Raw genomic sequence first — 14,658 nt, forward strand, 5'->3', positions numbered from 1 at the left:
GGACGTCTATCGACCGTATCAAGTGAGTAACTACAACTTCCTTATCTTCTTTTTCCTACACGTCCGTCGTGGCCCACGCTATCGCGGAATGCGCGACGCTGGGCGCGACCCGTTGTCCACTATCGTGGTCAGTGCGGGGCCGGATACCTCCCCAAGTCCAGATCCACGACCCAGTTTGCGCCGCATCGTCGCCTGGACCAGGGAAATCATCAGAGGGGGACGGAGATGAATTGCGCTTCGTTTGATCTCCCTGGATTCTGCAAACATCCTACACTCCCCTCCCTGTGTTCTGTGCGCACAAACCGCGAAACGCAGTGGCCCGCCCCAAGCGCTGTCTCCGGGGGTCCTCGAATTGGGGCCCTCAGCTCATACAGGCATGGTCACATGACCGGTCCTCCTCCTCCACCCCGATCTCGCGCGGTCTTCTTCTCCCCGGGTCCCTCTGCTGTGCTCTCTTGTCTCGGCTGCGCCTCAATTCCCATCCAAGACATACCATTGCTTCTTCCCCCCACTCACCCTGGTGTTTGGCCATCACTTTCTTCCCCTTTTCCGTTATTCGTCATTCTCGCTCGCGCGATCCTATTCCCCTCTTCTCTTCCTCCCTCCGTCACCATGTCTTCTCAATACCCCGATCACCATTATCCCGACTCTGACCGTATCCAGCAGCGTGAGAGGTCTCGTTCGCCCCGTCGTCGTCCTTCTCGCAGTCCCCGACGCAATCGTCGCTCGTATTCGCCGCGCAGTCGCTCTCGCAGCCGTGACGATTACCGTCGCAGTGATCGCGAGCGCCGTTCTCGTTCTCCGTTGAGTAATTCTGCTGCCGCTGCACCCTCGGGCTCTCCCTACGGTGGACGCAGTAGCTACCCGCCGGGTCGAAACTTTGAGGATCGTTCTGCCGCCAAAGAAAATATGATGCAATCCGTCCGCGACTCGTCCCAACAAGACCGCCGCGTCTATGTGGGCAACCTTTCATACGATGTGAAATGGCACCACTTGAAAGATTTTATGCGACAGGGTAAGCAATGATGGAGCGCGCGATGGTCGTGGGTGATATTGGCGTCGATCCGCCACGTGATATCAGGATAATGGCTGACCGATGATCTCGGGTTTTCCCCTCGAACAGCTGGAGAGGTTCTCTTTGCCGATGTTTTACTTCTTCCGAATGGAATGTCGAAGGTGGGCGCCAATACGTAGAGTGGCTGGTTCCTTTTCTACTCCCTGATTTCTCGTGGTTTTGTTTCTGGTTTCATTGCATGGACTGTTGGGTTGACGGGCTGGGCCTGGTTATCCGGACACTGTAGGGATGCGGGTACGTCTTTTGCACAGGGGAATTTCTTTCAGAAGCGTGGTGACTAACTCTGGAAACAGGATTGTGGAATACGCTACGAGGGAGCAAGCGCAAAACGCAGTCAACTCGCTCAGCAACCAAAATCTGATGGGCCGCCTCGTTTACGTCCGCGAAGTACGTCGATACCATACTTTTGGAGAGATTGAGGATGGACGGGCAAAAACTGATTGTTTTCAATTGCAGGATCGTGAGGCCGAGCCTCGTTTCATCGGTGGTCCTCCCCGCGGCGACTTTGGCGGTGGTGGCCGCGGTGGCTTCGGTGGTGGATTTGGCGGCCCCCCGGTGGTGGTGGCCGTCAACTCTATGTGTCGAACGTTTGTAGTCCCCAATGTTCCCCCCTTGTGATGCTAAGATTTTGCTGTGAGCCAGGATCGTATTGACAGAATCCCATTAGCTTCCGTTCAATGTGGGCTGGCAAGACTTGAAGGATCTGTTCCGCCAAGCTGGTAAGTGAAGCAACTGCTTGGGGGGATCAATTGACAGGTCCTTCCGAGTCATTGTTCTCCTCTCCGTTCTTCTTTGGGTTTTCCCTTTTGTGAGCGTTTGGCGTTTGGCGAATTGACTTGAACTTCCTTTACAGCCCAGCAGGGTGCCGTTATCCGTGCCGATGTGCACACCGACCCGACCGGTCGCCCCAAGGGCTCCGGTATCGTTGCTTTTGAGTCTCCGGAAGATGCGCGCAACGCTATTGCCCAGTTCAACGGCTACGAATGGCAGGGCCGTCCTCTGGAAGTTCGAGAGGACCGTTTCGCTGGCGGTGGCCCCGGCTTTGGTGGCCGTGGTGGCTTCGGCGGTGGTTTCGGCGGTCGCGGTGGTTTCCCTGGAGGCCGTGGCGGCTTTGGTGGACGCGGTGGATTTGGCGGTGGTTTCGGCGGCCGTGGTGGATTCGCTGGCGGTGCTCCAGGCGGCTTTGGCGGCGGCGGAGGCGGCGGTGGCTTCGAGAATCCCGTTGCTTCGGTGCCCCCGAACGCATTCACTGACTTTGCGACCTCTGGCGGCGAGAAGAGCGGTGTTATCTACGTTCGCAACGTAAGTTTTCTTCGGGGATGTGTTTACATCTGAGGGTTGATGTTTGGGATGAATTGCTGACTCGGATAATAGCTGCCCTGGTCTACCTGCAATGAGGACCTGATTGATCTGTTCTCGACGATTGGCAAGGTTGATCGGGCTGAGATTCAGTACGAGCCCAATGGCCGCTCCCGCGGTACTGGTGTGGTTGAATTTGATAGCCCTGACACTGCAGAGACCGCGATTGGTGAGTTGTTGCGCTTGTCTACTTGCATGGTCGTCTTGTACTAACTTTTTTGTCTAGCCAAGTTCACTGGCTACCAGTATGGCGGCCGTCCTCTCGGAATTACTTTTGTCAAGTATCTGAATGATGGCGGCGCACCTGGCGAGATGATGGAGGGAGCTGAGCCCACGGACGTCATTACCCAGGACCAGATCATGTAATCTGTTGTCTTGGCCCTCTAACACTTGGGCCTCTTTACTGTTTCTGTTTGGGATTATTCTTTCTTCTCTTCTCTCCTTCTTCTTTTGTTGCTTTTCGCCATGATTCCCTTATTCCCGTCATGTTTCCCTTGTGTCCAAAGGGTATTGTCGATCTGCCTTAGAATGGAAAAAAAACGTCTGTGCTTTTTGTAGTTTGCACGTGCAGAAGATCCGCCAGACAATCGCAACTTTACTTTTTCTCCACTTTTTCCCAATCTCCCGTAACTTCTTCTTAACCACACCACTCCAATTGACAACTTACAACCTCCATTCTCGCAATGGTATCCCTTCAACGCCTCCCCGTTCCTCGAAGGACCATCTCTTCTATCCAATCCATCCGCACAACCCGCCCTTTCCACACAATCCACCACCGACCATCCTCATCTCCATCAACCAGAACCACTATCCAAATCCAAATCCAAACCTCCAAACCCACGCCCCTCACCTCAATCCGCCCCTACCACTCAACCCTCCACCCCCGCCCACCCACCCACGAATACACAAACAGCCAAACCGCCATCCTAACCGCCTCCCTCCCACACATCCCAACCCACGGTTTCACAAGCGCCGCGTTAACCCGGGGTGCCCGCGACGCGGGCTTCCTCGATGTCTCGGTGCAGCTTTTGCCGAGGGGCGCGTTTGATCTGGTGCTTTTTTGGTTGGCCAGTCGGAGGGGGTTGTTGAGGGGGAGGGTTGAGGCGGGGGATGTTTTTGGGGAGGGTGCTGGTGCTGCGGAGGGGTTGAGTGTGGAGGAAAAGCTTAGGGTTTTGGTGGTGGAGAGGTTGAAGATGAATGTTGATGTTAAGGGGGTTTGGCAGGATGTACGTCTAAACCTCTCTCTCGCTCTCTCTACCCTTCCTTTCAATCCTTGTCTTTCGTTCTTTTTTTTCGTTTCTATTGGTACTAACACCATCCCACCCAGGCCCTCGCCCAAATGTCCCTCCTAGGCAACATCCCCCTCTCCCTCCTCGAACTCCACGCCATATCCAACGATATCCTCACCCTAGCAGGCGACACTGCCGTCGACTCGACCTGGTACGCGCGCCGGATGGCAGTTGCCGCGATCTACGCCAGCGCTGAGGTAGTCATGACGCGGGATCCGACGCCTGATCTGCTCGAGACGGAGGCGTTTGTGCGGCGCCGGTTTGAGGATAAGGAGGTTTTGAGGGGGAAGGTTGAGGGGGTGGGGTCTTGGGTTGGGTTTTGGGGGAGTACGGCTGTTGGGGTTGGGAGGAGTTGGGGGTTGAAGATTTAGGGTCGATGGGGAGAGAGGAATTGTATTTTTAGGTCTGGCTGAGGCGGATGGGATGCGCGTCCTTGTCCTTGTTTTGGTGTCCTGATCTATCTTGCTTGGTGGATCTTTGATGCTTTAGGGCTCTTTTGTCCAGCTCGATTTGGAATGCTTTCAGCATTTGGATGGACGAGGACATGGATGGATCGATCTCCCGGTGCTTGTATTCTATTATTTCTATTCTTTGGACAGCGTCTAGCGAACAAGCCTCTACTTTCTTCCTTCGGTCCAAGATACTGTACGACTAAGCTTACTATTGTGATATCATCTGCAAGTTAATCATCTTATTGATAACGATAAATGGATATGTATTTATGCATCGCTACCCTCTTTCCACTTGCCACGTCCACCTCAACCACCCTCTCACACTCAATGCAACGAAACATTCTGCACTGCTTCCTCAACACTTACCGGCTGCACAGTATCCTTCCCATCCGGAGCAGATACAAGCAACGTCGGGCTAGTCGGACTCGTAGGCGAAAACGGATCAGACAGTGTTCCGGCATCCTCGCTGGCACCCTGCACAGTCGTCGTGCTACTTACAGCCAGAGCCACGGCCTCTGAATCGCTCTCTTTCGCCTGAGACCCGGTACTGACTCCGCTCTCGACAGAGTCCGTGTGTGCGTGAGCCTGTGCCTTGCCGCGGCCCCAGCGGCGTGTTTTGGGCGGCGCGGGTTTCTGTCCGTGCTTGTTGATGCTGGTGCCGGCGCTTGTGGCCGGAGTAGGGCTGGGTCCAGTTGAGGCTGGTACGGACCGGTGCTGGCTCGTTGATGGAGTTGTTTGGGATGAGCGACGTGGTGGAGGGAGAGCTGGGGGTGGATTAGAGGCGGAGCGCCGCGCGTGCCCTGGAATTGGAGGTACGAGGTGAGAGGTGGTCGTAGAGTCACGCCGGTCTGTGGTCGTGCTGGCCGTGGTAGCATCTGGGGTTGTGGAGGAAGGAGTTGTCGGCGCTGGTGGGGTGGGCGCCGTGTGCGTTGATGTCGGGCTAATCTCGACACCTTCGGGGATAGTGTTGCGATCACTACTGGTGCCGGTGGAGTGCTGGTCATCTTCGTCGACGGCGAGACGACGCCCGCGCCAGCGCCGGGATTTCGGTGGTTCGGGCTTGATCTTGGGGGCGCGAATGGTGGGAGCTTCCGCGACCAGGTCGATGCTGCGGCCATCATTGCGACTGGGTGTGATGACGCCGGGCTTTTCATGCTGATTCGCGACGGCTTGCACGCTGAGTGTGGATGCCGACGCAGGCTCGAACTGCATACCTAGTTGATGGATGGTGCTGAGTTTCCGTCGCGAGTCGGGTGCCTCGGATGAGCCACGCGAGTCTAAAGAGTCCATCCTTGTGGGTGATGCCGTGCCTGGTGAATCGGGGATTGAGCTCATGTGAGATAATGTACGCGTGACAGCGATTGAGTCCATTTCAACCGGCGAGTCTTGCTGGACCGTCGCGTCGAGGACTGTATCGATCGTGGCAGTGACAATCTGGGTAGGTGTCTCATGGACTGGAGTAGTGATCTCGGGATTATCGACATTGCGTAGCCAATCCACCGTTGCGCACCTGCCTACAAGTCGCCGTGTGGTTTCATCAACATCTTCAAAGTGGAGGATCTTTTCTTGCTCGGCCTGGCTTCCATACGAGACTTGTCCTCGGCCGAGAATGCTGAGCAATCTCCTCAATTCATCCCGCTTGTAATACGGCGGGAGTCGTAGCTGAGTATGTGCCAGCAGCGGGTACAAAACACGGAGATAAGTATGTCGTAGTGCAGATGCCTCCTCGGGCAAGTCCAGGAGGTTGCGGATCAAGATATCCACCAAGACATGCAAGTCATTGGTAAAGAAATATTCATAGGTGCTGGGAGTGGTAAAGATCAGATAAAGCAGCTTCAAGGTAAGCAACTGTAGAGATGTCTCGACTATCCACATGTCAGCTTACAGCTAGCGCAGCTATAAGGGATACTAAACTCACCTTCGCGGTTGATAAGCAGGATAATGTTCTCGCCAAAGGTCTTGTACAAGCTTCCGTGGACAGAGAGAACCTTGATGACCTTATTCGTCAACCGACTAGAAGACGACCGCTCATCAACTGGATCATGAGCCGAGATCATAAACTGCTCATTGAGCACCAACTGAAACCAAAATTAGCTAGCCCTTCAACATCAATAGATCACCGAACATCACTCACCAGCACTCGGATCACAGGATAATGATACGGATCCGTGACATCGTAGGACAAATCCTCGATAATGTCGAAGAGACACCGTATGAAATCGTCATCCACAAGTACTGTCCATAGAAAGAGCCATATCAGCACCCAACTTTACCAGAATTATACTTCCAGTCAACCAACATACCCAGATCCTCAATCTTGACTCGCTGAATTCGCGACATCTCATATAACAAGTCCATGAGCAACCGGTGGAGACCAGCCCCGCCATCCGTATCGTCCCTGCGCAGCGACTGAATCAATTCCAGGAGGCGCGCAAACACGCCCTCCTCATTCATCATCTGCAAAGCCGCTTCATTCTGCCGACCGTCGAAGAGCAGGAACGATGCGATAAAGTGTAGTGTTTTCAGATCATCTTCCTGGACAGGAGCAGTGTGTATTAGCGGGCTGTTTGCGACTTCAATTTCGCGTTGTACTAAGGGAAGAGGAGGGTAGGTAGGTAGATAGGTACCTGTAAGAGACAGTAGATGATCTGTCGGCGGACGTACTCCGCATGAGCCCCGAAGATAGTTGACGCAAAGAGCTTGTACGAACAGCGCGAGATGTCGTATTCGGTAGAGAGAAATTCATCTAGATGTTAAAGGATATATTGTTAGCGACTAGCATAGTGAAAGAGGTCATGCAGCGAGACACTAGAATGGCCGTGGAATTGAAGAGGGGGAGGAGGAAGAGGGGACCATGTTGCGCACCTTTGCACTGCGTCGTCAAGCTCAGATACGCCCTGAGGGCGTCGTCAATCGAATCCTCGGTGTCACAAGCCTGCGAGACAATCTCTTCAAGTTCTGCTAAGTGGTTAATTGAGGCTTGTCGCAAGGGAGCAATCGCCGACCCATGACAGCGCCGCCTTCGCCCTGAAGGCCGGTCCCGGTGGTAGTCCGCAGGGTTGGCGGGGCAAGGAATAACGACTCACCATTCCAGAACTGCTGGGGCTCCGAGACCTCGGGCTCCATTTCCCACCGAGCTCGATCTGGGTCTTCGGGGGTGGTGAGTCAGGGCACTCATCCCGTCTTGTTGTGTCGGGGAAGAAAGAGAGAGGTTGGAGATGCGGAATGTGTTTGGTGTTTGGAGGCGGGGCGAGGTCGTTAGCTCCGGTCCAGTCCACTTTGCGGGCCACCCTACAAAGAGACAACTACATACGAGGTATAGGAGAAGACAAGAATGTGGTCAAGAGAGTCTGCTTGGTATTTGTTACTCCTCGAGTCTATGGTGATGGACAGTATTACGGTCAAATCAAGATATATGCATATTTTTCGCTGGTATCACTGTATGCAGGACAATTTCCGCAAAATAAAAACAAAACGAACAAAGGCCTTAAACGAGAGGGAGAAAGTATATCATGAAACCGGGCGTTGGAAGGGATGCGCTTCGGTGTTTCTGCAAAAGGTCAGTAATGTTTTCTCAGATAAATGTAGAGAGTCCTCAAAAACTTACAGCACATATTTATCCAAATCCACTACACTAGGATCGCTGAAGAGTAGATAAAAGTACTTCAGCGTTTCCGCCGTCCAAAAGGACTCCATCGCATCCTTCTGCGCGGGCTTTGACGCCGTGACATCCTTAATGCCAGCGTGCGCCAGGTTAGTCCGCGTGTACTTGATAATTGCCTCGAACATCTTCCATCCCTTCCGCCGCCAGGCGTCGTCGCCTGTCAATCGGAACATGATAAACACAGACTCAATAGCCTCGGGACGGAGGAAGTACTCTGGCGCCGAGATGCTCGTCATACCCGAGGGTAGACGGTCATTGATCTCATTGCCCTCGGACTGCGACACGAAGGCTGGGCGGGGCGCCTCGCCGTTGGAGGCTGGAGCTGCTGCGCCCCGTCCGGCGTTGACTGCATCCCGCTTGTTGTAGGTAGGGTCGTTGTCGTGTGGATTCATGGAGCCAGGCATGGGAAGAGGCACAGCCATGCCGCCTTCGCCAGCTCCTTGAGGCTTGTGATCGTTATTCAGCTTGACTCGCTGACCATAGGTGCTTTCGCCAGTGCGGAACCGCGCTTCAGCCTCGGAATCGATAACGTGCGAGTACCGCTTGACGTCGGCCTGGTAGAGCTTCTCGTCCCAATCGCATGACTTGTCCTTGCTGCAGGGCAACAGGCGGAATCGCTCGGGCATGATCCCGGTGTTGGTCGACTCGTACGCCCAAACACAGCCGTCGGTCAGCTTGGCAGCCAAATCCATGTCACTCTCGATGCTAAACGCCTTTGCGCCCATGGCAACCATGCCGCCCAGGAAACAGCTGAGGTGGGTGCTTTCATATTCGAGATCCGAAGGACCAAGGACTCCAAGCTTCGCGGGGTCGAGGGACCCAGTAGTCGCCATGAAACGCAGGTTCCGCTGGCCCTTGACCATGGGTCTGAAAAGCAGTGTCTTGCGAGCTGCGTCCATCGCCTTCTTGTACATCTTCTTATACTGGTCATTTGCACCGCCTAGAATGAGATACTCCTTGGGCAGATATTCGTAGGTCGAGTCAGCCAATCCGCCAAGACCATACTTGTTGTCACGAAGTGACAATGGGAGCCCTAGGCCACCGTCACATTTCTCAGTGACAGAGGTCGAGCCCTCAGTGGTAGGCTTGCTAGAACTATCACTGCTAGCACTGCTCCCCAATTTACCATCGCGGTTATATGGCGCAAGCTCTGCTTCCGAGAGATCAATCTCGGTGTCACGCTCGATCAAGCGAGTATAACTCTCGATATCAGTCGGGGCAGCATACGGTTTACGGGTACGCGTGGACGAAGGTGTATGCGTAGCCACGGTCGAAGACGAAGTGTTTGTCGCAACAAGCTCTTCAAAGTCGTCTTCCAGAGGCATAGCAGTATCCCGACTGGGTCTATACCTGGGGCAGCCCTGTGCATTCACCCGCACAGGCCACAGGCCCGGGATGTTGGTCTCGTCCTGGAATTCCTCCAGTCGATTGGTGATACGCGCAATTGCATCGTAGTACTTGTCCTGTTTGGTCAATTGGGCCAAGCGGGTGAATTCCAACGAGAGGGATCCAATCTCAGCCAAGGTGGCCTTGGCTGACGCCCGGTGAGGACGCTTAGTATGGGCGCTAGAGGAGAATGTCAGCTCTGTAAATATGAAAGAGAAATTTTGCTGTGCAGACTCACGGAGTCCAGCGGTAGTATAGCACGGGCATGCGGTTCGGCGTGTCAAAGGCGCCAATCAGAACCTCGGCTAATTGCTCAGCCTTCTCCAACAGAATCTCGTATTTCTGCCCGGAGATATCGTAGGCACCGAGTAATCCTCCCAGGTAGCGAATCACAGTCTCAAACACGGGAATATCCTCTCGGGGAGAGGTCGTGAAGTCAATCTTCTTAACCGCATCCACGGCCTCTGAGAACTCATCCTTCAAATCCATGATCCACAGGGTATCCAGCGAATCGATCAGCGTCGCACCCCAACCATTGAACGGATCATCGAAAGTCTCCGTGACAGGTTTAATTTCGTCATGTCCAATTGCAACTTGCTTATATCCAGCCCAGGCGTGCTTAAACTCGGCCCTGATAGTGCTCAATCGCTGCAGCCGCTCCTGTTTATCCGCGCTGGTCTCATCCTTGGGTTTAGCCTGGAGCTTGGGCATGGCCTTTGATACCTCCTTGGGGAGGGTGATCAGTTCGCTCGGTGCAACGGGGAACCGCTCGGGTGTCTTGACCCAGTGCGCAGCGGGGCCATTGGGGTGCTCCTGAACCGACAATCTGCCGGTACCGCCGTGATCAATTTCCTCGGGAAGGTTGTCAAGAGAGTCACCAATGATCGTAGGAGGTAGCTTGCTGCTGCTTCCAGGTTTCTCATCACTCGAGCCGTCCGAGCTCCCGGTGCCTGGAGACTTCAGTGGGGCATCTTTGGAGGCAGTCGATCCAGACGCAGATCCAGACGCCAACCCAGGTGTAGATCCAACGTCCTTATTCTTATCAACCTTCGCACTACCCGGCCCAACGGGCGACTTGAACTCATTCTGCGGCGGATACTGGGGCGGGGATTTGCTACTATCCTCAGCCGGGGCTTGCTGTTTAGGTGGATTTTGGTTCGAGGCAGCCGGTTGTGAGGAATGATCGCCACTTGAGGTCTCGATCACGGCGGTCTGGCTCCAATCGCGCGACCGGGCGAAATGGAGGGTGGTCAGGACGAGGACCGCGGCGAAGATGAGCAAGACGCGGTAGCGGCGGGCTCGAAACATGGTGGGCCGTCGCACCCGTCGGGGGGGGAAAAAGGAGAGAATGGTAGTTAGTGGCTGAAGGAGTGGATTGGGATCGGAGGAGGGCAGGAGAAGGAGAGAAAAGAAGAAGGAAAAGAAAATATTAAGGAGAGGAAAGTGCCCAGTCGAGACGCGGAGGAGTCGAGAGTTGGATGTCACGAGACGAAATGAAGAGGAAGGAGAATACAAAATACGACTTTAATGCGGAGTGGAGATCCACATGTGATGGGTCGGACTCAGGAACCAGGCTGAGTAGGACGAAGCCCAAGTAACTAACTAACTCTAGTTAACAACTAACTAAATTCAATCGGCGTTTCGTTTAGGGGTCCACGGTGTTTGTGGCTATGAATAGCATCCAAGTTGCAGTATGTTGTCAGAAAAGACTCTCCATCCTCAAGCCTGAGTGTGGTATTTATTTGGCATTCAAGTAGTCTGTCCAATCCTGCACTACTACGGAGTACCCCCTCCTCACTTCACCCTTCAGCCCATCAGGGATCTCGACCGAGCCAAGAACGCCGAGTGTCGCCAAACCCGCGGCTCTTGGGCCGTTCACTGGTGGACACTGGACACTACTTGAGCCTGGAGCCTTGGAAGTTGGAGGGGATACCAATTCCCAGTTGACCTCTCAAAACATGGCATGTCTCGTAGTTCAATGGGTCGTTTCCGACGTGTTGCTGCATTATTCGATCCTTCTTTTGCGTTTCAGGCCAGTTGACATACTGTAACTACCAAGTACAGTAAGTTATTCTCCAGGGTACTGGTAATGAACTAACCAGTGGAGGGACTATCTGGGGGCGATCAGTAAGGGTCTGGCGGGTCGGCCTATCATCGCAGAGTGGCAATTCCTTAGAGAGGGGACGGTCAAAAGAATTCATTTCTTCATTCGCTGAGCATGCTAAGGAGATAATTACGACTGCTGGCTTAGTACTCAATAGTTAATAGCCCCTGATTAACGACGTAGTGTCGTATTCGCTCCGGCAGGGCCGAAATAAGCACAATACCCTACTACTGTACCTCGGTGATGATGGACAGGATTGCTTGGGGTTTTCGAGTCGAGTCGAGTCGATTGGATTTGTATTTGATTAGAAGATTTACTCGGGTACACAGGGGCTGAATATTGCACTTTGTATATTCATACGAGAACATTCATAATGGTACTGACTACAAGTACAAGCTCTTTGTTGATGGCCGCTGCAGATCGACCTCCAATCTAGGGAATGGCTAAGACGGCACCCCAAAATTGGTATTTGGACATCTCCATTTCCAAATCTAGTTAAGCGCTGGAATTGCTTTATTATCTTTGGTCTTTCTGAATGTCTGTTAAGTTGTCTTTTGAGATAGACCGACTTATACTCCAGATAGTTAGAACTGATGAGATGATTTCGAACTTTCCTGGGTGTTTCAAACTTGTGGGAAGGGGCTTTGACGGTAGTAAGCCAAGGATAAGGCATAACTAGATTTGGAAATGGGCATGTCGAAATACCATTGCTTAGGATCTACAAAGAAAACCCCAGAAAGTAAAAACAAAATCAAGCAAATTCATAATTCCGTCTAGCCTATCGTTAAAAAGATGTGCAACAAGAAAAAGTTCGTGTTGTGACATGTGCATGGATTGGATCCCCGGTCTAAGGCTGTATTGTGCGCAGCAGCATATCGACTAGATCCCCACGGGAGCCCGTCTACCCTCAGTATTCGCCTTCTGGAACTGTTGAATGAGACCAAGCACACCCGCACCCCCGGCAATGGCGTCGATATTCTCCCCCTCATCACCTTCATCTACGTCCTCTTCCTGACCAAGGGGATTCATGCGCCATGAATCGCCCAAGCTACTCTCGCCAGTACCAGCACCCCCACTGGAAGCAACGCCTGGCTGACGCGCTGTGGAATCACGGGGTTCCGGAGACTGTGCGTCTTCGTCATCGATGGTGCTGGCGATGGGTAGCTGTGACCGTGCCAGTCGAGAACGCTGGTGAGGTGCGTGACGTGCCACAGGGCGGAAGCCGGAGCTAGAGGGTTGATGATGCGGGTCCAAGAGGATGGAAGGGCCTGGAGAGCGGGGTTCGCCTGTTGGTGCCGGCCGGAATCTGGAGGCGGCAACAATGGACTGCGGGCCCCATGGTCCACCGGCTGGGCCAAACCGAGTTGAATGCTCGAATCGTTCGGGCAAGGCCCTCAGCTCGGGAGACCCGAGAGTGGGCAAGCCTGGGGGTGGATGGAATGGGCGGCGTGTGTTCGTCTGAGGATTGGTCCCGTAGTGATCCAAGAAGCCATAGTAGGATGCAAGCATCTTGCCATCCTTGGTGGAGAAGTAATCAGCGCGCAGATCCTGGCGACCATTGTCACGTGGGCCCTGAGACATGACGTTCGTGCCCTTCTTGAAGTCGAACACTGCAAATGAGCAGAGGTAGCCCACGCCATCGACATGAACCGTAAACTCGCGGAAGAAATCGATCAAGCGGTCACTGCACTTTGGCAAGCTAAACCACAGGACAAACGGCGTAAAGATCATGCTCAAGATCTCCTCCAAGAAGATAACGATTTTCAGCTGATAGCAAACGGCAAATTCCTTCCGCACATCGTCACTATGCAAGCGCCCTTTCCACGTCGAGGGGAAATAATGGGTGAAATCAATCAACTCAAGAAGGGCAAACTCCGGATCGAAGACGTCGGTCTCTTCGGGTGCCATCCCCTGGGCAAAGGCCCAAACAGTACCGAAAATTCCGAGATAGAAGAGCACCGTTCGATCATGGGTGATTTCAAACCCAAGGAACAGTTCCGGATCGATCACCGAGGCAAGCGCAAGCACTGAAGCCAGTGCACCAGAGATAAAGGCGACAAAACGGGCCAACTGAACGGTCTTGTCCTTGGGAAATTGATCAATGTAGCGGCTGGCGAAAGGGTAAGACATGTTGATGCGACGCTCAAAGAGATGCCAAAGTTCGTTGAATTCGCGGAACTTCCACTCCGCCAGCGGGGTGTATTGACGCGAGCCAATTTGTGCTGGATTCTTCTTAAACTCGTTGAAATAGCGGAAAAAATAATGCATGAGGAAATAGACCACGATGAAAGGGGCGACGAAGATGTTCATAATGCCCGCAAAGATGAACCGTCGGCGTAAACCATCGCTCAGCGCTCTTCTGTGGGTATCTTTGAGGAAAATGGTTCGTAACTGGCCTTGCTCGTTGAAAACATAGTCCATAATGCAGAGGTTGAGGTTCCATTCCAGGGTCCGCGAGAAGAGCTGCCGATTGCGGAGAAATGGGATCGGCAACGTCAAGTCCAGGATGTCTTTGTTGACTAGCGCGATCATGTAGTTTTCTTTGCGCATCAAGCGATTGGCAATATCGTGGGCATCCATGCGCTGCTTTGACTGGCTGCGTAGGTACTTTCGGTGCTTGGCAGAGACTGCGGCAGCTGTGGATGGGTTGGCATCTCGTAGCGTCATCAGGCGGCTGACTACCTCTTGCCATGAGATTGTCTGAACCTCAGCATCGGACACTCCAAGCAGATAGTAATAAAAGTCATGCATGTGCTTGAGTCTACGAATATCCAGCAGAAGCTGGAAGAGCTTGCTGATCCAAAAAAAGCTGAGTAACCACAGTAAAAACGTGGCTGAGCCAGACATTTTGGATGTGCATTTGGGGACGAGAATTTCATCCAGGGACTTGCTGCCCCGAACTTTGTGGTAGTCGACGCAGTTGGTCAGAAAAGTCGTAAATCCAACCACGAAAGCAAACGTCCTAAAATTTATCAGCTTCGAGGTTCGGAAGGCCAGGTCGCAGAGTAAAGGAAAACAGGGCAAGGAGCTCGACTTACAAAAGATTCAAGGACCGACTCAGTAAGATGGACCAAAACCCATTTCCCAGGAAATAGGTATACACATCTTTCAGAAAGTTGTCTAGGTTCTCCACGTTTGCCCATCGCCACATGGCTTTCTTCTTGGGATCCGTGTTGCTTAAGCTCGGATGCTGTTGTGCAATGAACCACCGGGCTACGGGGTGAGTGCTCGCAGTGCCTGCCATAGTGTGTATTTGACGTGTTTGCCGGCGTGATGGATCAGGTTGGGGTGACGGTCGAGGACTCGGGGTTCTTGAACGGCTGGGCATG

The 14,658-nt window shown here is 53.3% G+C and overlaps 5 protein-coding genes across 5 annotated transcripts; 2 read left to right on the top strand and 3 right to left on the bottom strand.

Annotated features, from left to right (window-relative positions):
* Positions 1–612: 612 nt before the first annotated feature.
* On the top strand, positions 613–2,800 carry N7458_005541 (uncharacterized protein; the record flags this gene model as incomplete). The annotated part of the gene is made up of 9 exons (XM_056908923.1): positions 613–1,015; positions 1,124–1,176; positions 1,302–1,309; positions 1,369–1,462; positions 1,532–1,669; positions 1,743–1,794; positions 1,929–2,377; positions 2,450–2,603; positions 2,661–2,800. 9 exons carry the CDS (start codon positions 613–615, stop codon positions 2,798–2,800), a joined length of 1,491 nt encoding a protein of 496 aa, XP_056767541.1.
* Positions 2,801–3,117: 317 nt separating this feature from the next.
* On the top strand, positions 3,118–4,094 carry N7458_005542 (uncharacterized protein; the record flags this gene model as incomplete). The annotated part of the gene is made up of 2 exons (XM_056908924.1): positions 3,118–3,660; positions 3,762–4,094. 2 exons carry the CDS (start codon positions 3,118–3,120, stop codon positions 4,092–4,094), a joined length of 876 nt encoding a protein of 291 aa, XP_056767542.1.
* A 405-nt stretch (positions 4,095–4,499) lies between these two features.
* N7458_005543 (DUF2013 domain-containing protein) lies at positions 4,500–7,301 on the bottom strand (the record flags this gene model as incomplete). Its single annotated transcript, XM_056908925.1, has 8 exons — positions 4,500–4,939; positions 5,018–6,040; positions 6,094–6,253; positions 6,310–6,410; positions 6,479–6,710; positions 6,803–6,921; positions 7,041–7,133; positions 7,181–7,301. The coding sequence occupies 8 exons, from the start codon at positions 7,299–7,301 to the stop codon at positions 4,500–4,502; spliced, it is 2,289 nt and encodes a 762-aa protein (XP_056767543.1).
* Positions 7,302–7,685: 384 nt separating this feature from the next.
* N7458_005544 (class I alpha-mannosidase 1A) lies at positions 7,686–10,533 on the bottom strand (the record flags this gene model as incomplete). The annotated part of the gene is made up of 3 exons (XM_056908926.1): positions 7,686–7,725; positions 7,783–9,405; positions 9,464–10,533. The coding sequence occupies 3 exons, from the start codon at positions 10,531–10,533 to the stop codon at positions 7,686–7,688; spliced, it is 2,733 nt and encodes a 910-aa protein (XP_056767544.1).
* Positions 10,534–12,208: 1,675 nt separating this feature from the next.
* atgI (autophagy protein ATG9) lies at positions 12,209–14,657 on the bottom strand (the record flags this gene model as incomplete). Its single annotated transcript, XM_056908927.1, has 2 exons — positions 12,209–14,291; positions 14,368–14,657. 2 exons carry the CDS (start codon positions 14,655–14,657, stop codon positions 12,209–12,211), a joined length of 2,373 nt encoding a protein of 790 aa, XP_056767545.1.
* Between the last annotated feature and the right edge of the window lies 1 nt (position 14,658).

This window comes from Penicillium daleae (assembly GCF_028827525.1).
Source record: "Penicillium daleae strain IBT 16125 chromosome Unknown utg000005l_segment0_segment0, whole genome shotgun sequence".
Classification (NCBI taxonomy): Eukaryota; Fungi; Ascomycota; class Eurotiomycetes; order Eurotiales; family Aspergillaceae; genus Penicillium; species Penicillium daleae.